Source organism: Lissotriton vulgaris, unplaced genomic scaffold (genome assembly GCF_964263255.1).
Source record: "Lissotriton vulgaris unplaced genomic scaffold, aLisVul1.2 SCAFFOLD_7246, whole genome shotgun sequence".
Classification (NCBI taxonomy): domain Eukaryota; kingdom Metazoa; phylum Chordata; class Amphibia; order Caudata; family Salamandridae; genus Lissotriton; species Lissotriton vulgaris.
In genome coordinates, this window is record NW_028249120.1 from 58,265 (window position 1) to 73,605 (window position 15,341).

General features: G+C 46.0%; 1 protein-coding gene across 1 annotated transcript; it reads right to left on the minus strand.

The window, feature by feature from the left end:
- Window positions 1-10,009: 10,009 nt before the first annotated feature.
- On the minus strand, window positions 10,010-13,956 carry LOC147663695 (SAYSvFN domain-containing protein 1-like; the record flags this gene model as incomplete). Its single annotated transcript, XM_086950259.1, has 1 exon — window positions 10,010-13,956. A coding segment is annotated over one exon (336 nt), but the record flags the coding sequence as incomplete, so codon positions are not given.
- Window positions 13,957-15,341: the final 1,385 nt, after the last annotated feature.

A 15,341-nucleotide genomic window follows, 5' to 3' on the forward strand; every position in this document is an offset into this window, starting at 1 on the left:
ACACACCATCAGGCACTCTGAAAACAAGGCACACTTTCAGTTACCCAGAGACGAATCAACACTAACAAACACCCATTGGAAAACAGACACTGTCAGAAACCCAGAGACGAACCAACACTGTCAACTAACCATAGACAAAGCGACACTGGCAGACACCCAGAGATGAACCAACACTGTCAACTAACCATAGACAAACAGACACTGTAAATTACTCAGCGATAAACCATCACTATCTAATACACATAGACAAACAGACACCGTCAGACACAAAGATGAACCGTCACTATCAAATTCACATAGAAAGACACTGTGAGACACCCAGAGATAAACAGTCAATATCAAATCGTCATAGACAAACAAACACTGTCAGACACCCAGAGATGAACCGTCACTACCAAATACCCATAGACAGACACGGTCAGACACCCAGAGATGGTCTGTTACCATCAACTACCCATAAACAAACAAGACACTGTCAGGCATTCACTCAAAGATAAACTGTCAGTACCAAATAACCATAGACAGACACGGTCAGACACCGAGAGATGGTCTGTTACTATCAACTACCAGTAAACAAAGAGACGTTGTCAGACACCCAGAGATGAACCAACACTATCAAAAGTCCCAAATATCGTGCAGAGGAGGGCTGATGCTTCGAGGATAGTGGATTAAAAGGGAAAGGGTGGATGGCGGTGTGTAGAGTGGTTGGTAGACCAGAGGATTCACATAAGTGCCTGTAACTCCTTCGGTGCAGAGAGGAGGGTGCCTTCAAGGGCCCCATTCAGCGCAAAGCCGATGTGTGTTTGTGAGACATTGGTGACTCGAGTCCCTTATCACATTCAGGAGGGGGGGGCGTCATTCTGCATAGTGCCCCTGGGGCAGAGGAAGGTGGTGAAGAGAAGCTGAGGGTAGGTGTTAGGTGTTGAGGTTCAGACTTCAGGGGCTGGAACCAGGGCTCTGTGAAGGAGAAACTGTGAAAAGGACCAACAGAGGCCCTTGGCTGCTTGTCTGCAGCAGCCGGGGGGGGGCTTTAGGAACGGCAGGTTGTCTGGTGTCTTTTGCTTCTTCTGACCAGCTGTGTATAATTACTTAAACCCTGTTTACTTTTTATGACTCTAAGGGAAGGCATTGTGTGACTTGACGCCAGTGACGCTCTTGCTAGTGCACAGCAGGAGAGGATGAAGGGCGAGGTGGCAGTCAGTCCGTGTTTTGCAGCACACACGTGTATGGATACATCTGCTTCAGTTACACACTAACAGTGCAAAACAGCAACTTTGAAAGAAGTAGTGTGAGGGAGAGGAGGTGGAAGAGTGAGGTGGAGGAAGGGGCGGGCAGAGAATGAAGTTTGGGTTGGGGAGAGCAGAGGATGAAGAGTGAGTGACCCGGGGACAGAGAGAGAGGGAAAGGGGTTCCTCACAGCTCACTCACCATCTCCTCTGGTGCCTTGAGGCCCAGGAGTGAGGGCAGGGTATCCCTTGCAGCTCACTCGCCTTCTCTGGGGCTCGGCTCGGTAGCTGGTGATGTCCGCAGAGTGAGACCCTCAGAGGCCTGCACAGAGCCTCCCTCGGCTCTGAGGGTCCGGACGGTGAAAGTCCAATCCGGTGAGTACAGCTAACAGTTCACATCCGTGCGCTGTTGCGCACCATTTAAATCATGATGAAGTGAGGGGGCCCCTGGAGCAATGAGGGGGCTGCGGGGGCCTGTGTAACGTCCCTGCATCCCCCATCACACAATAATCACCAGACTACATGACGCTGGCATACAAGGAACTGCCCTAGACTGGATCCGCTCGTTCCTCATCGGAAGAAGCCAAAGGATCAGACTACCGCCCTTCCTCTCCGCCCCCACGGACATCACCTGCAGAGTCCCTCAGGGGTCGTCTCTGAGCCCGACCCTCTTTACCATCTACATAGCCCCCCTTGCAGCCATCGTCCGACAACACGGCCTTAACATCGTATCCTGCGCCGACGACACCCAACTCATCCTCCTTCACCAAAGACCCCACCACCGCACAACTCACCTTTCAGACAAGTGGCAGGCTGGATGACCAACAGCTGCCTAAAACTCAACGCCGAGAAGACATAAGTCCTTGTCCTGGGAGCCACCCCTTCAGCATGGGACAATACCTGGTGGCCCAACGCCCTCGGAACCCCACCTACCACCTCAGACCACACCAAGAACTTCGGCATTGTACTCGATTCTTCACTCACTATGAACTGACAAGTCAACGCCGTTACCTCCAGCTGCTTCAACACCCTCTGCATCCTCCGAAAGACCTTCAAATGGACCCCCTCCCCCCCCCGAATCAAGAAAAACAGTCACCCACGCACTCATTACCAGAAGACTTGACTATGACAACGCACTCTACGCCGGCATCAAAAAATCCCTACTCCACAAATTGCAAACAATACAGAACACCGCGGCTAGACTCATCCTCGGCATACACCAGCACAAACAAATCAGCCAACACCTGCGGCGACTCCACTGGCTCCCCATGGAAAAACTAGTCACATTTAAAATCCTCACTCACGTCTACAAATGCCTGCACAACAACGGACCCAAATACCTCAACCACAGAATAAACTTGCACGTACCCAAAGGAAACCTGTGATCATCCAAATTCGCACTAGCGGAAACCGCACGCATCTACAGAGCCAGAGCAGGCAGAAAATCGTTCTCCCACATCGCAGCCAAGACCTGGTTAACTGAAGCACTATGAACTGAATGAAGCAAGGATATTCAACACACCTAGCAAAGCAGTCAATTTGCCATTGGAGCACTTCCATTCAACATCCGAAAAGGCAACTAGTCTGTTTACTTTCTTGTGATATTGGCCACTCTAAAGCCTTGTCTCCTCTTACAGAAGCCCTGACCTTTTTTGAAGTTTCTTATCAGTTATGTAGTACCCAGCACTTCCATGTTATGGGGATGCTTCCCATATGCTAAAACTAAGTGCTTTTCAAGCTCATTTCCATTTTCCGGGACATGAAGTTCCACTGCCTCACTCCACTAAAGGGAACACATGCTGTCTCTGGGCTACACAGTACCCCTGCCAAGGCTCCATCTTGGTGCAATACCAACCTCACGGATATTCAGGCCTACTGACTACTACAGTTCCAGTCTCAGTAACTGTCTAGCCTCATCTTTAGTAGAGATGCAGCCTCAGGGATGTGTAAGCCCCTGCCAAGCCAGCTGAGAGCACAGTTGCATTCTCATTTACATGCAGGTTTCCTTTATGGATCACAGAGAAGTGATGTAATACGAACCTCGGGGGTCTGTAGCGATCGATATATGAACAAGTTGTAATGGAAAGAAGAGGACAAAGATACATCCAGGATGAAGGTGTCAGGCTCAGCTTTATGGTTAAAGGCCAGGAAGAGAACAGAGGAGATCTCTGCAGCTTGCTTTGTGTACTCTACACCCTATGGCTTTGATACAGAGCCTGGTCTACTCAACCTTTCTTCTCACAAGGTTGTTAATGTAATTTATTTATTTATTTATATAGCGCCTGAATCGACCCCCAAGTGGGTATCTCTGCGCTTCGGAAAGGCTGCAAAAAAAATAAAACTAATGAACGGGATCAGAGTCAGAAACAGAATAGGATGGTCTTAAGGTGCTTTCTGAATTGGAGATGGTCAGAGCATTGTCTCAAGTGAAAAGGGAGCTGATTCCAGTAGAGAGGGCCAAGGTGGGAGAATGCCTTTCCACCCAGCCTGGCTTTCCTGACTCGTGGGACCTCAAGAAGGGATTTGGTTGCTGGCCGAAGGGTCCTGGATGGAGCATACAGCATGAATTTCTCAGCAAGATAAGCGGGGCTGAGGTTGTATAAGGCTTTATGAACGGTACAACAGACTTTAAACGTAACCTGCTTGCGTGCTGGGAGCCAATGGAGCTGACGGAGGAGAGGGAGGGAGACGGTCTTGCGGGGGGCGTTCAGGACCAGTCGCGCCACGGTATTCTGGAACACCTGAAACATACAGAGCGAGGACTCATTGGCAGAGACCAAGAGGCCATTGCAGTAGTCCAGACGACTCAATATGAGTGCCTTCGTCAAGGTTTTCCAACTTGAATCAGGAAGCAGGGGAAAAACTCGGCGTAATAGGCCCAGTGTATGAAAACAGGAGCCCGCCGTCTGAGCAGCGTGCTCCTTCAAGGTGAGAGCCTGGTCCAGGCGATGCCTAGGTTCTTAACAAGGGACTTGGGGGTGGGGGGAGCACCAAGGTCCACCAGCCACCATTGCGGAGTCCACAGCATGGGGGCCTCTCCGGAAAGCATGATCTCTGTCTTCTCGATATTGAATTGGAGAAAATTACATCTCATCCAATTGGAAAGAGCCCTCATACAAGAGGAGAAGGCCGACTGAACAGACAGGGTGAATTTGCTAAAAGGAAATAGTAGCTGCGTATCGTCGGCGTATGAAATGGGAATGAACCCATGGGTCCTGAGGAGTTTGGCCAAGGGAGCAACATAGATATTAAACAGGGTGGGGCTCAAGCAGGAGCCCTAAGGTACTCCCTTGGTCAGTTTATAGGCTCCCAGCGGTATGGGCCGAGATTGATGGTCTGGGAACGGGAGGATAGAAAGCTTGTCATCCACTGAAGGGCAGTGTCTCCGAGTCCAATCTCCTCCAGTCTCCTGAGCAACATCTGATGAGAGACTGTGTCGAACGCGGCAGAAAGGTCCAACAGCACCAGAATTGTAGATTTACCCGGGTCTAAGGGCATCCTGATGTTATCCGTGACCGCTAGCAGGGCCAATACTGTGCTGTATTTGGGCCTAAAGCCTGCCTGGGAAGTATCTAGACTGCCAGTAAGTTCAACATGGTCAGACAGATGTTTGTTGATATGCTTTTCTAGTAACTTGCTCATGAGAGGGAGTAACAAGATGGGATGGGATGGAGATTGGAGAGATCAGCCAGGGGAACTTTGGTGTTCTTTCGGACAGGCATAACCTGCGCTGCCTTCCATTCTAAAGGAAGACGACCCTCCCTCATGGAGAGATTGAGAAGACACTCTATAGATGAAGACAATGGACAGGACAAGGAGGCTGTGATTGTGGCTGGGATAATATCTAGGGGTGAGCCAGATTTTACTGTACAAAGTAATGCTTCTACATTTTCTGAGGTCAGAAGGGGGAATCTCTCTAGCAGCTGGGGGTTTGCCTGTTCTGGTGGGTCGGGTGGCATGGCATGCGGGGGCTGACTCCCTGATGAGACAATCTTGTCATAGATAAGCTCTATTTTCTGTGAAAAATTATGTGCCATGTCATTGCAGAGAGATTGTGAGGGGGCCTCTAGATTATCACAGGCCTTGGGATTGGTGAAGGACTGAAGGATTTGGTAGAGGGTTTTGGGAACATTTCCGGCCTGGGCTAGCTGAGATGCAATCTGGGCTTTCCGTGCGGCCTTTATGTTTTTGTGGTAGCTAGAGAGAGTGATCTTAAATCTGTCTTTTTCCCTCTCATCATGGGTGATGTGGAGAAGTGTGGCTCAATAGTTAGAGCGGCAGACCCTGATGCAGAGGTCTAGCCCGGGACCAGGGTTCAATTCCCCGCCTCGGCGGGTCTTGGGCTCAAAAATTCCACGGACCTGATCATTCTCGCCTCGGTGCCTATTCCAATCATGGAGTCCCACTCTGCAACTCTGGGCAATAGCTTGCTTAATCTCCACAACGGCCCCCACAACGCTAAGGATGCCTGGCATCCACCTTGGGGGTGCCCAGGAGTGGACGCCTCACAGGGAAAGCCAGGATGGGTTCCACAGCGGTATTCGTACAAGCGCCTTGAGACCCTTGCCTTGAGACCCTTGCGGGTGAGTAGTGCGCTATACAAGTATCAATTTTACTACGCCATCACCTTTCTTGTTTTTTGCATTGCCGTTCTTGAGCCAAAAGCTCAGGGGAAAACCAAGATGTCTGGGGATGCTTAGAAGAGTTAGGGAATGATTTTAGCGGTGCAAGCTGGTCAATGGCGCAGGTGACAGCAGAATTGTATTTAGATAGAGCATCCTCTATGTTGTCTGGTTCAATGTCCCACGGTGCCAAGAAGGCGGCTTGGAAACGCTCCGGAGAGATTTTCCGGTGCTAGTTTGGTTGAGAATAGTAACTACTCTTCAACCACAATGACATCGCTCAGTTTGCTTTGCCTGCTGTCTCCCTGTGAATTTGTTGTCTTGATGCGCTGAGGCGGGAGAGAGGTCTTCGCTTACCAGGCCATCATGATATCCACCACCCTCATGCCAGCCAATCAAAACAAATCTCCCACCCAATGAAATACCCCACACAGCCCATGCTGCTGCCTTTCCCGGATTTGCCCTACCCTTTTGCAGCCCTTTGCCCATCTGAATTAAGCCCACGCATGCCTGGTGAGAGTCCTTTCCTCTTCTACCCCATGCCTCATATGCCCTTGGTGCAGTTCTCTGCACACACCTCTTGACCCAGCCCTCTCCCCATCTGTCTGTGCCTCATGTACCCCCTGTATTTATTAACACAACTTCAATCTCCACCTCAAACCTGAGGGAAAGAAACTGTGGTCCCATGATATGTATTTACATCGTCCAGCAGCCATAAATAGAGAGAGGAAGATGTAAAGCGAAATTGCGGTTTAAAATAATCTTCTTTCTGCTCACATATTCCTCACTGTGGCTGCTTTTCTAGCCGAGATGTCGCTGTTCACACTTACTTACGGATATGGAATGAGTATGAGATAAAAAATGCAAAAGTGTATGAATTTTTCTCTCATGTTCTCCCCATGTTCTCCCCATGAGAGACTTAAAATTACGGTGATTGTGGCAATTCACCCCTTGTTTCCATCATACTAGATCTGGGTGGAATAGTGAAATGTTTTGTAGCGGTGTTGCTTACAATACAACAATATTTGGCAGACATCCTCTGGAACTGCAATGAGAAATGTTGAAAATATTGGGACTGGGAACCTAGAGTGTTGTGAACACTTTATGTAATAGGAGTCGACAGTATACTTCAGAGTGCTTGGTTTTGCTCTGTGGTGTGGTGTGTTTGGGAGTGGTCTGAGGTAGGAATAAGGCGCAAAGACAACAGTGCGTGGGTATCCACCTAGAATCTTGAAGGTGCTTCTAGGAAGGATCGGTGTACCTAGGTCAGTGTGTGCAAGTCTCACTATTGGCATAACACTGGGTGATTCAGTCCATTGCTTGCGATGCACTGCCAGAGCCTTAGCAGGGGTGCTACCAAGCATGATGAAGGTGCATAGGCAGAGCGGTGTGTGGGTCTGGTGTTGGGGAACAGCAGTAGTGAGTCAGGATTGTCAGCCAGGTAGTGTTTGGGAGCCAGTTGAAGCTGGGTTCTTGCCATTCCTTTTGTATATGACATTGCCATCCCATTCCCCTGTGGTCTTATTTTAGATACTGGGTCAGCCCCACTACCATTAGTCAGACTTTTCGTTTCCATCAGGACGAATGTGACATGGACTCATATTGCGCTACCATTGACTGCTTGCTCCCTTTACCCCGGGACCAGTGCTTGATTTCCTCTTCACGGCCCGCCCCACAGTGACTTCTGTTTCGCCCCTGTTAGGGGCATCATGATTCTGGCATTGGAATGTGTATATACCCGGGGCATTGTAATACAGGAGTGGGAATGTCTGCTTCACTGAAACATTGTGGAGATTGGTAAGCTAGCACATTAGGCTATGCTCTGGTATATCCGATCAACACTGCTGGCTGGTAAACATATTATTCATCATATGGAGTCTGGAGTAGCATGCTACTCGCCAAAAAAGTGCTTCAACACCCCACCAGAGGTAACAAGCACTATATAAATGCAAACCTTTTTCCTCTTCTACCCTTCTCAATCCAAATAACTGACTAATATCCACCACTCAAATTACTTTCATATTTCACTATACTAATTCACCACTAATCCTTTATGGGTTCCGGAGTAGTGTGCTACTCGCCAAAATTACTTTCATATTTCACTTTACTATTTCAACACTAATCCTTTATGGGTTCCGGAGTAACGTGCCACTCGCCAAAAAAGCGCTTCGCCGCCTCGTCAGGGTTAGTAAGCGCTATATAAATATAAATACAATACATCGGGTAGTGCCAAGTAATACTTCAGCAGCACTATGCTATTGTTTGAATATTTATGCATCACTCTTGTGGATGAAGAGAGAGATCTGCTTTGTGATGTTTGAGGCACTTGCTGCAAATATTTCTAGTTCACTGAGATACAGGAACCCATGGAATGAAGTATTTTCTAACGCAGGCGGAGGGCAAGGCAGTCCAGCTCAGTAGACTTGTAGCAGCGCAGGCTACAGCACAATGCCTCGCATTATAGCCGCCCATTCTACATCGCTTGTGTGAGGATAGCTTGCACTGCTACTACCTTTGCTGTGTCTGTTCTGTGATCATGATAGAAACCTACCATTAAAGAGCCCATACTGTTACTGATGAGTGCTGCGGGAAGCTTCCAGCTGTATTTGTGCATAGACATTTGGGGCTATGTCTGGCCACGAAGTTTTCATTGGACATAGGCTGACTGCATATGATGTCTGCCCCTGGGAATGTTATTTCTTCATCTCTAACATATCATAGTAGCAGTCTTAATTAGTTTAGGCTTGATGGCTATAATAGAGATAACTTTTTTTAGCAACGTTTTCGTTATGTGATTAATATTAAATGTATTGTTTAACTGTGCACAGATTTTGCTTTCTATTCAGTGATATCACGCCCTATGATGTCATCGGAGTCAAGTCACAAACATCATTTTCTGTAATGGACCAGGCATGATGTTGTGTGATGTCACTTCCTGTGATGTCATAATGGGCCAAAGGGCATGTGAGGTAACTTTCGTTACCCCTAACATTTTGGTGAATTGACGTCCATGGTGTAGGGTGAATGGTGTGCTTAGGCGAGTGAGGTTTGAATGGTGTGCCTGGGTGAGTGAAAGGTGATTGGTGTGCCTGGGTGAGTACAGGGTGAATGGTGTGCTTTGTGAGGGCAGGGTGAATGGTGTGCCTGGGTGAGTAAATGGTAAATGATGTGCCAGTGTGACTAGTGTGTTTTTGTCAGTGCAGAGGGAGTGGTGTGCCTGGGTGAGTGCAGGGTGAATGGTGTGCCTGTGTCAGTGACGAGGGAGTGGTGTGCCTGGGTGAGTGCAGGGTGAATGGTGTGCCTTGGTCAGTGAAGAGGGAGTGGTGTGCCTGGGTAAGTGCGGGGTGAATGGTGTGCTTTGTGAGGGCAAGGTGAATGGTGTGCCTGGGTGAGTGAAGGGTGGTGTGCTTTGATGAGTAAATGGTAAATGGTGTGCCAGGGTGACTAGTGTGTTTTTGTCAGTGCAGAGGGAGTGGTGCGCCTGGGTGAGTGAGGGGTAAATGGTGTGCATGTGTCAGTGATGAGGGAGTGGTGTGCCTGGGTAAGTGCAGGGTGAATGGTGTGCTTTGTGAGGGCAGGGTGAATGGTGTGCCTTTATTGCAGGGTGAATGGTGTGCCTGGGTGAGTGAAGGGTGGTGTGCTTTGGGGAGTAAATGGTGTGCCAGGGTGACTAGTGTGTTTTTGTCAGTGCAGAGGGAGTGGTGTGCCTGGGTGAGTGCAGGGTGAATGGTGTGCTTTGTGAGGGCAGGGTGAATGGTGTGTCTGGGTGAGTAAAGGGTGGTGTGCTTTGTTGAGTAAATGGTAAATGGTGTGCCAGGGTGACTAGTGTGCCTTTGTCAGTGCAGAGGGAGTGGTGTGCCTGGTTGAGTGCAGGGTGAATGGTGTGCCTTTGTCAGTGCAGAGGGAGTGGTGTGCCTGGGTTAGTGCAGGGTGAATGGTGTGCCTGAGTGAGTTCAGGGTGAATGTGAGAGTCCCTTGTGGTGGATTAAAGAGGCCTGGGGGAAATGAGGACTACGCAGTCTTGGTTGGTAATCGGTGACCTAAGCAAGGGCTTCTAAACAATACTTTGGGCCCCAGCACTTATTCTTTTACAAATTAAGCACTGGTATGTCATAGCTGGTTTTGCACACAAAAAAACACAATTAAAATACCACAACCACATTTTTTTAAAAGTTTTTTTTTTATTATAAAGAACTCTGATTTTGAACTCTCTAGAAGCTGGGCTAGAAGTCTGAGGCTTACATTTTCAATCGAAGGGGGTGTAAAATTAGAATTGATAAACATACGCCTAATAAATGTATTCTTCAACAAATACAATATTACTCTGTATGTCAGTTACACCAAATCCAAGAGATAATTCACAACTTTAATAAACATACGTCCAGATGAAGGTTCAATGTCCACCAAAAACATGATTCTGTATACAGGTTGCACCCTATCCTGGAAGGAATTCATCAGTTCGATGTCTCAATGTACAGGGTGCAGACCACTCTGTAGAGCTGGAAGCATACGAGGTGGGAATTCCCTAAGACACGTCCCTTTAGGGATCAGTTCACGGACTACGAAATTCTGCTGAACCTCGATCTCTGGGGGATAGTGCTGGGCAGACAGTGGCGAGGCTCAGTGCAACTTGCACAGACAATCTGACATGTTGGATGTGTGATGGCCCGCTCCTTGATCACCCCAAAATGGGAGATCAATATAAATTAGAAGGTGCTCAGAGTGGGAAAATAACATGAAAAGGACAATGCTACATGATAAACTTTATTACGCTAAAAGAGGTCAACAGGTGAAATTCGAGAGAACGTAAGGCCAATTCTTAGATTAGTAAACACTTAGTTGACAAAGATCGCCCAGAAGATTTTGTGGTGTAACTAATGATAGCAATTATAGGTGAATGTTGTAGTAACATTTGCATTCCGAATACAGGATGGTTCTTCCACAGGGGGCATTTTTGCTAAAAGGAGGAACGAGACAGCTCAAACACCCTAAGGGTGAAGTGCTACAAACACCAGGGAGCTGCTCCTTTTCACAGAGCACCCACGTCACCGACATGCTAAGTCTGTCTGCACATTCCTTAAATGTTCTGGGCATTCTTTGCAAGATGTCACTCTGTAATGCATGCACTGGCAGAATAGTGATAACTCTCTGCACTTTTAAAACACAATTACTACTGATGTCCGGAGCATCTGCCTCTAAACATGTATGAATCAATCTATACACTCACTCATTAATCCATTTATGAATTTACCAGTTCATCCATCGATGCGCTCACTTATTCCACCATTCCTTCATCTATAAGCTACCCCTAAATCGATCCATTTACTTAGATACATGTTCATCCACATGCTCATTCATCCATCCAACCATTGACTTATGATCACATTCATCCATCCAAGCAAACAAACTTGCCAATATTTGAAACATTTCTAAAACAGCCAGACCTAGTGGCTTTGCCAATGATTGTTTTCTATTCTTTTATTGTACAGCTGTGCCTGGGTCTCGCTTGTCATATAAAACGATTAAATAACTCAATAAGCTAGTATTCCCAAGCAATAATCCAAGCGTACAATTTCCTGATTACTCACCTCTTTGTAACCACTTGGCAGTTTCCTAAAAGTGTCCCTGCATGTCTGTTAGTATTCTTTTATTTCCTCTACAAAAAGGTTTATGCACGCCTTGTAAGTTTCCACGGCATGTTCTCTTGCTACGAGTGTCAAGGATGCTGGCAATTGTAGCTTAAAGAGTAACTCTTAATCACTAGAGTGTATGCGATCTGTATTTTATTAAAGATTTGGCTGGACTGCAAATAGCATTTCTTTCTCAACAGTATAGACACAAACAGTTTGCTCAGCATTTTCAAATTGGATTTCAACTTGTTTTTCTATTATTTTTTTTATTCAGTTGTCAATTTAGTTTCGATCTTAAGTATTTTGTTTGACAGAAGAATAGTTGGTATCATCTATTATTTATTATCCAGTTGATAGTGTAAATCTTTCCGAGTCAAAGAGGAGGACTGGTTCTAACTGCACCTCTTGTTTGACATATTATTGTTTCCTAATATGGATAGGTTTCTCTCAGCACACAGTATCATTCTATCCTTGACCCATGTCAGCAAGTTTTCTTTTTGGGAAAGTATTCTACATTTCAATCCAAGATGGAAGGCTAGAGTTCTGCATTAGGACCTCTGCCTCTTTAATGACACTTGACAGCCTCATCACCCCAAAGATAACCAGAAAAGGGAATAAGATGTCCCTGAAGAACAACCAACAGCCTCTTCCTTCTCTTTAGAGTGCAAACCTACAGAAAGCCAAGTGAACCATACAACCGCCATATTGTGTTTCCCGGATACGGTTATGTTTCCCCCTATGGATATGTTTCCCATTGAAGAAAATATCCTGCAGTGTCCCTAATTCATCAAGAACCTCACATGGTCGGTGAGGCATTTGTAGGTCGCTTGTTGCGGGTTATCAGTGGCTCGGTCACAAACTGGTACTTGGTCAGTCAGATAGCTGAGGTGTTCTGGCAACCCTCCTTCAGGATGGAGCCGGTGCTGGCATCTGTTGCTTTGGGATTTTCCTTCATGGCATTTTTCAGTTTTTTTATATCAACACATCCAATGTCTAGCACATGGTGTTACGTCTCTCTAGCATTTATAGAAAAATAAAATCAGTGCATTTTATGCAATCCTTTCAACAGTATTGTCTATGTAAAATTACCGAGGGCAATATTTGCCAAGATTCTTGACAATCCTTCACTATGTGTTTTTAAATGTGTATCGACAACATGGCTACTACATTAACAATGCATCCACTTAATAACCCCTTGTCACTTTCTGTTCTTGATAAGAGGATGAAAGCGCCGCACAGCAAGGACATTCTAATCCTCTGCAGGGTTCGATTCCCTATGTAAAAACACTGAATCAACCCTTATTTTCAAAACAGATATGACATTTCACAGTAACAGACACTCTATGATGAAAGAACTAAAATTAAAGTAAATTAACTCCTGTACAACCAGTGCTGCAATGGATGTTAGCAACTAAAGCAGAACTGCAATTAATTAAACCCAGACACATGCATGAAGCATGAAGGCTGCAAACAGAATTCGACTGACAGACATGAACTACTAAAAAAAGTGGGTATGTGGTAACTTTACATTTCCTTCTTTATTTAGATGGGTCGTTCTTTCCCATCTAGGCAGGGAGGGTTGGATTTTTATTATCATTAATCAGCAATTCCTGTAATCCGGAATATTGGGAATGGTATTATGCAGTCACAGACATTTACTTAAGCGTTTAAGATGTAGTGGGACTTGAGCTAAACACAATTAATGACTGTTTGCAAAGCTTGTTTAGTTAGACAGAAAATACACTGCATAGAACTCAGATGTAGTCAATCTTCCCAGCTAACCGCATGGCCAGGTAATGACATACACTGCAGACGGCCACCCAATGTTTACGGAATAAAGTAATATCCAGCAGCAAAGACGCATGCACCAGTATACACCGATGGTCCTGTAGAAGAAGTAAGGTGAACGGGCGTAGTACGTAGACTGAATCAACAATAAGATGGGATCCACTGAGCGCAGTTGGGTATGCGGATGCATAAAATCCATCCAGCAAATGCTCTGATGTCCTTCTTTGCGAGTAAAAGGTCACCACGGACGTGACATTCAAAAAGGCATTGGTCCTTGGGTCTCGCTTTATATTAAGGCACACATAGTGATGGTGTGGGTGTCTTACGCAGCCAACTCTTTTGGTAAATACAGACCTAAAATCCAATCAAGGGTCGATACTGCAGCTCCCTTTCAAGCTGTTCAGCGGTCAGAGTTCCTTGGATGGACTCACAGCCTGGATTAAAGACGGAGTACGCACTCTTCTCCCCGGCTTTCTTCTCTCCAGGCCCACGCATTCCTTCATATATCCAATAAAACATGGATAGAACAAAGTAGACCAGGCCAAACTCGAGTTCCACAAACAGGCCCAGAAGAACCAGCCAGAGGAGAAACTTTAGAAAAAGCGTCTTTGTCAGCAGAGAGCCGGCTGGCTTGGACTGCTGAGGGTAAGAGCCATCTTCGAAAGAGCTGCCCGGAAGTAAAGGTGCTATCTAAAACAGAAGAAAAGCCAATTAGCAAAGGGATTACTGGAAATCAGATCAAAGACTTCTTGAAAACACACTGAAAGTCAAGAACAAAAATGCTGTGAAATGTGCAAATATAATCCGGTTACTGTGCCTGTGTATACTTTATATATGATCTTAGAAGTAGGAACAAACAAAGAGAAACAGGGTACACAAAACACAAACTGACCCACGTATATTTAAGTGGGAAAAAACATTCGGTTATCATTATTTGAATCTTTTAAATTAATTAATTAAAAATGAAATTCAAGGGCGAAAGTTTTAAAAGGGAACATGAGCTGAAGGCACAACAAATTATCAGATTGCCACGTTTTTTGATCAGGCAAAAAGGAGCAAACACCAGGGAGCATGAACTTCTCAGTGACAAAAATGTTGAAGAAGCGAATGGAGTATGGGGAAAACCGAATGGGGGGTGGTCATTTGAAGGCGTGAGCAGGCAACTAGTCAGCTTACTAAAATAAGCAATTCACATTCACAAATCCCCAATATACCTGTAGTACTTCTTAAAATCCTTAGGATGGAGGGGCTGAAAGCTTGGACGACATGTAGTGAACATCTCGCCCCCTACAGCAGACACTTCCTGAAGGACTGAGGCTGAGAGGGACATACTGTGCACAAGTGTAAATCCCAACCACAGAGCTAAAGTATACATAACTGAAACCTCAAATCAAACAGTGCTGCAAGGACAGAAAATAGACGTTTTCTCAAAATACTTGGCCAGCTATTTCCTACTTAGCATCTCAAGGTCTGAGGCACTATTGCACTAGTCAAGACTCTCTGTATGCTTGACTTACAAATGGTAGTTTACATGAGCAGGCAATGGGGTGACTCGGGTTCGGGTGCCGGTATAGCATGGCAGAGTAATCACAAACAATATACGACAATGTCCACTCAGTGTTATTTCTTTTCAGAAAGAATATGACTTTATTTAATAACCAGGAAGTAAGGGAAACTAAAAAATAAAATAATAAAACAGAGCAAAGAGATAGGATTCCCAAGTGTTTCAGTGGCAATCAACAAGAAATTGAATTAATAATGTACTAATGTATTGACATACTTCAAGTAGTGTTACCCTACTTCATCAGCAGAATTGAAGTATTATCTGCTTCATTGGGCACACACCCATTATTCAGTACTGTTTCACACAGTTTCAAACAGTGGACTGGTTTTCAGGCAGATTGTAAATTAACACACTCACAAGCTACGGCAGACCTTGGATCGGATCTTATTCTTGAATAAAGTTCACCTCAATTCCGGGGAAAAGGGATCGCAAGAGCTCCAGTTCCTTCCCATTATGGCTGACAGTGCATAGCTGAGGAGTCACCAGGCGCTGCAGGCAGACAGGATAGAAG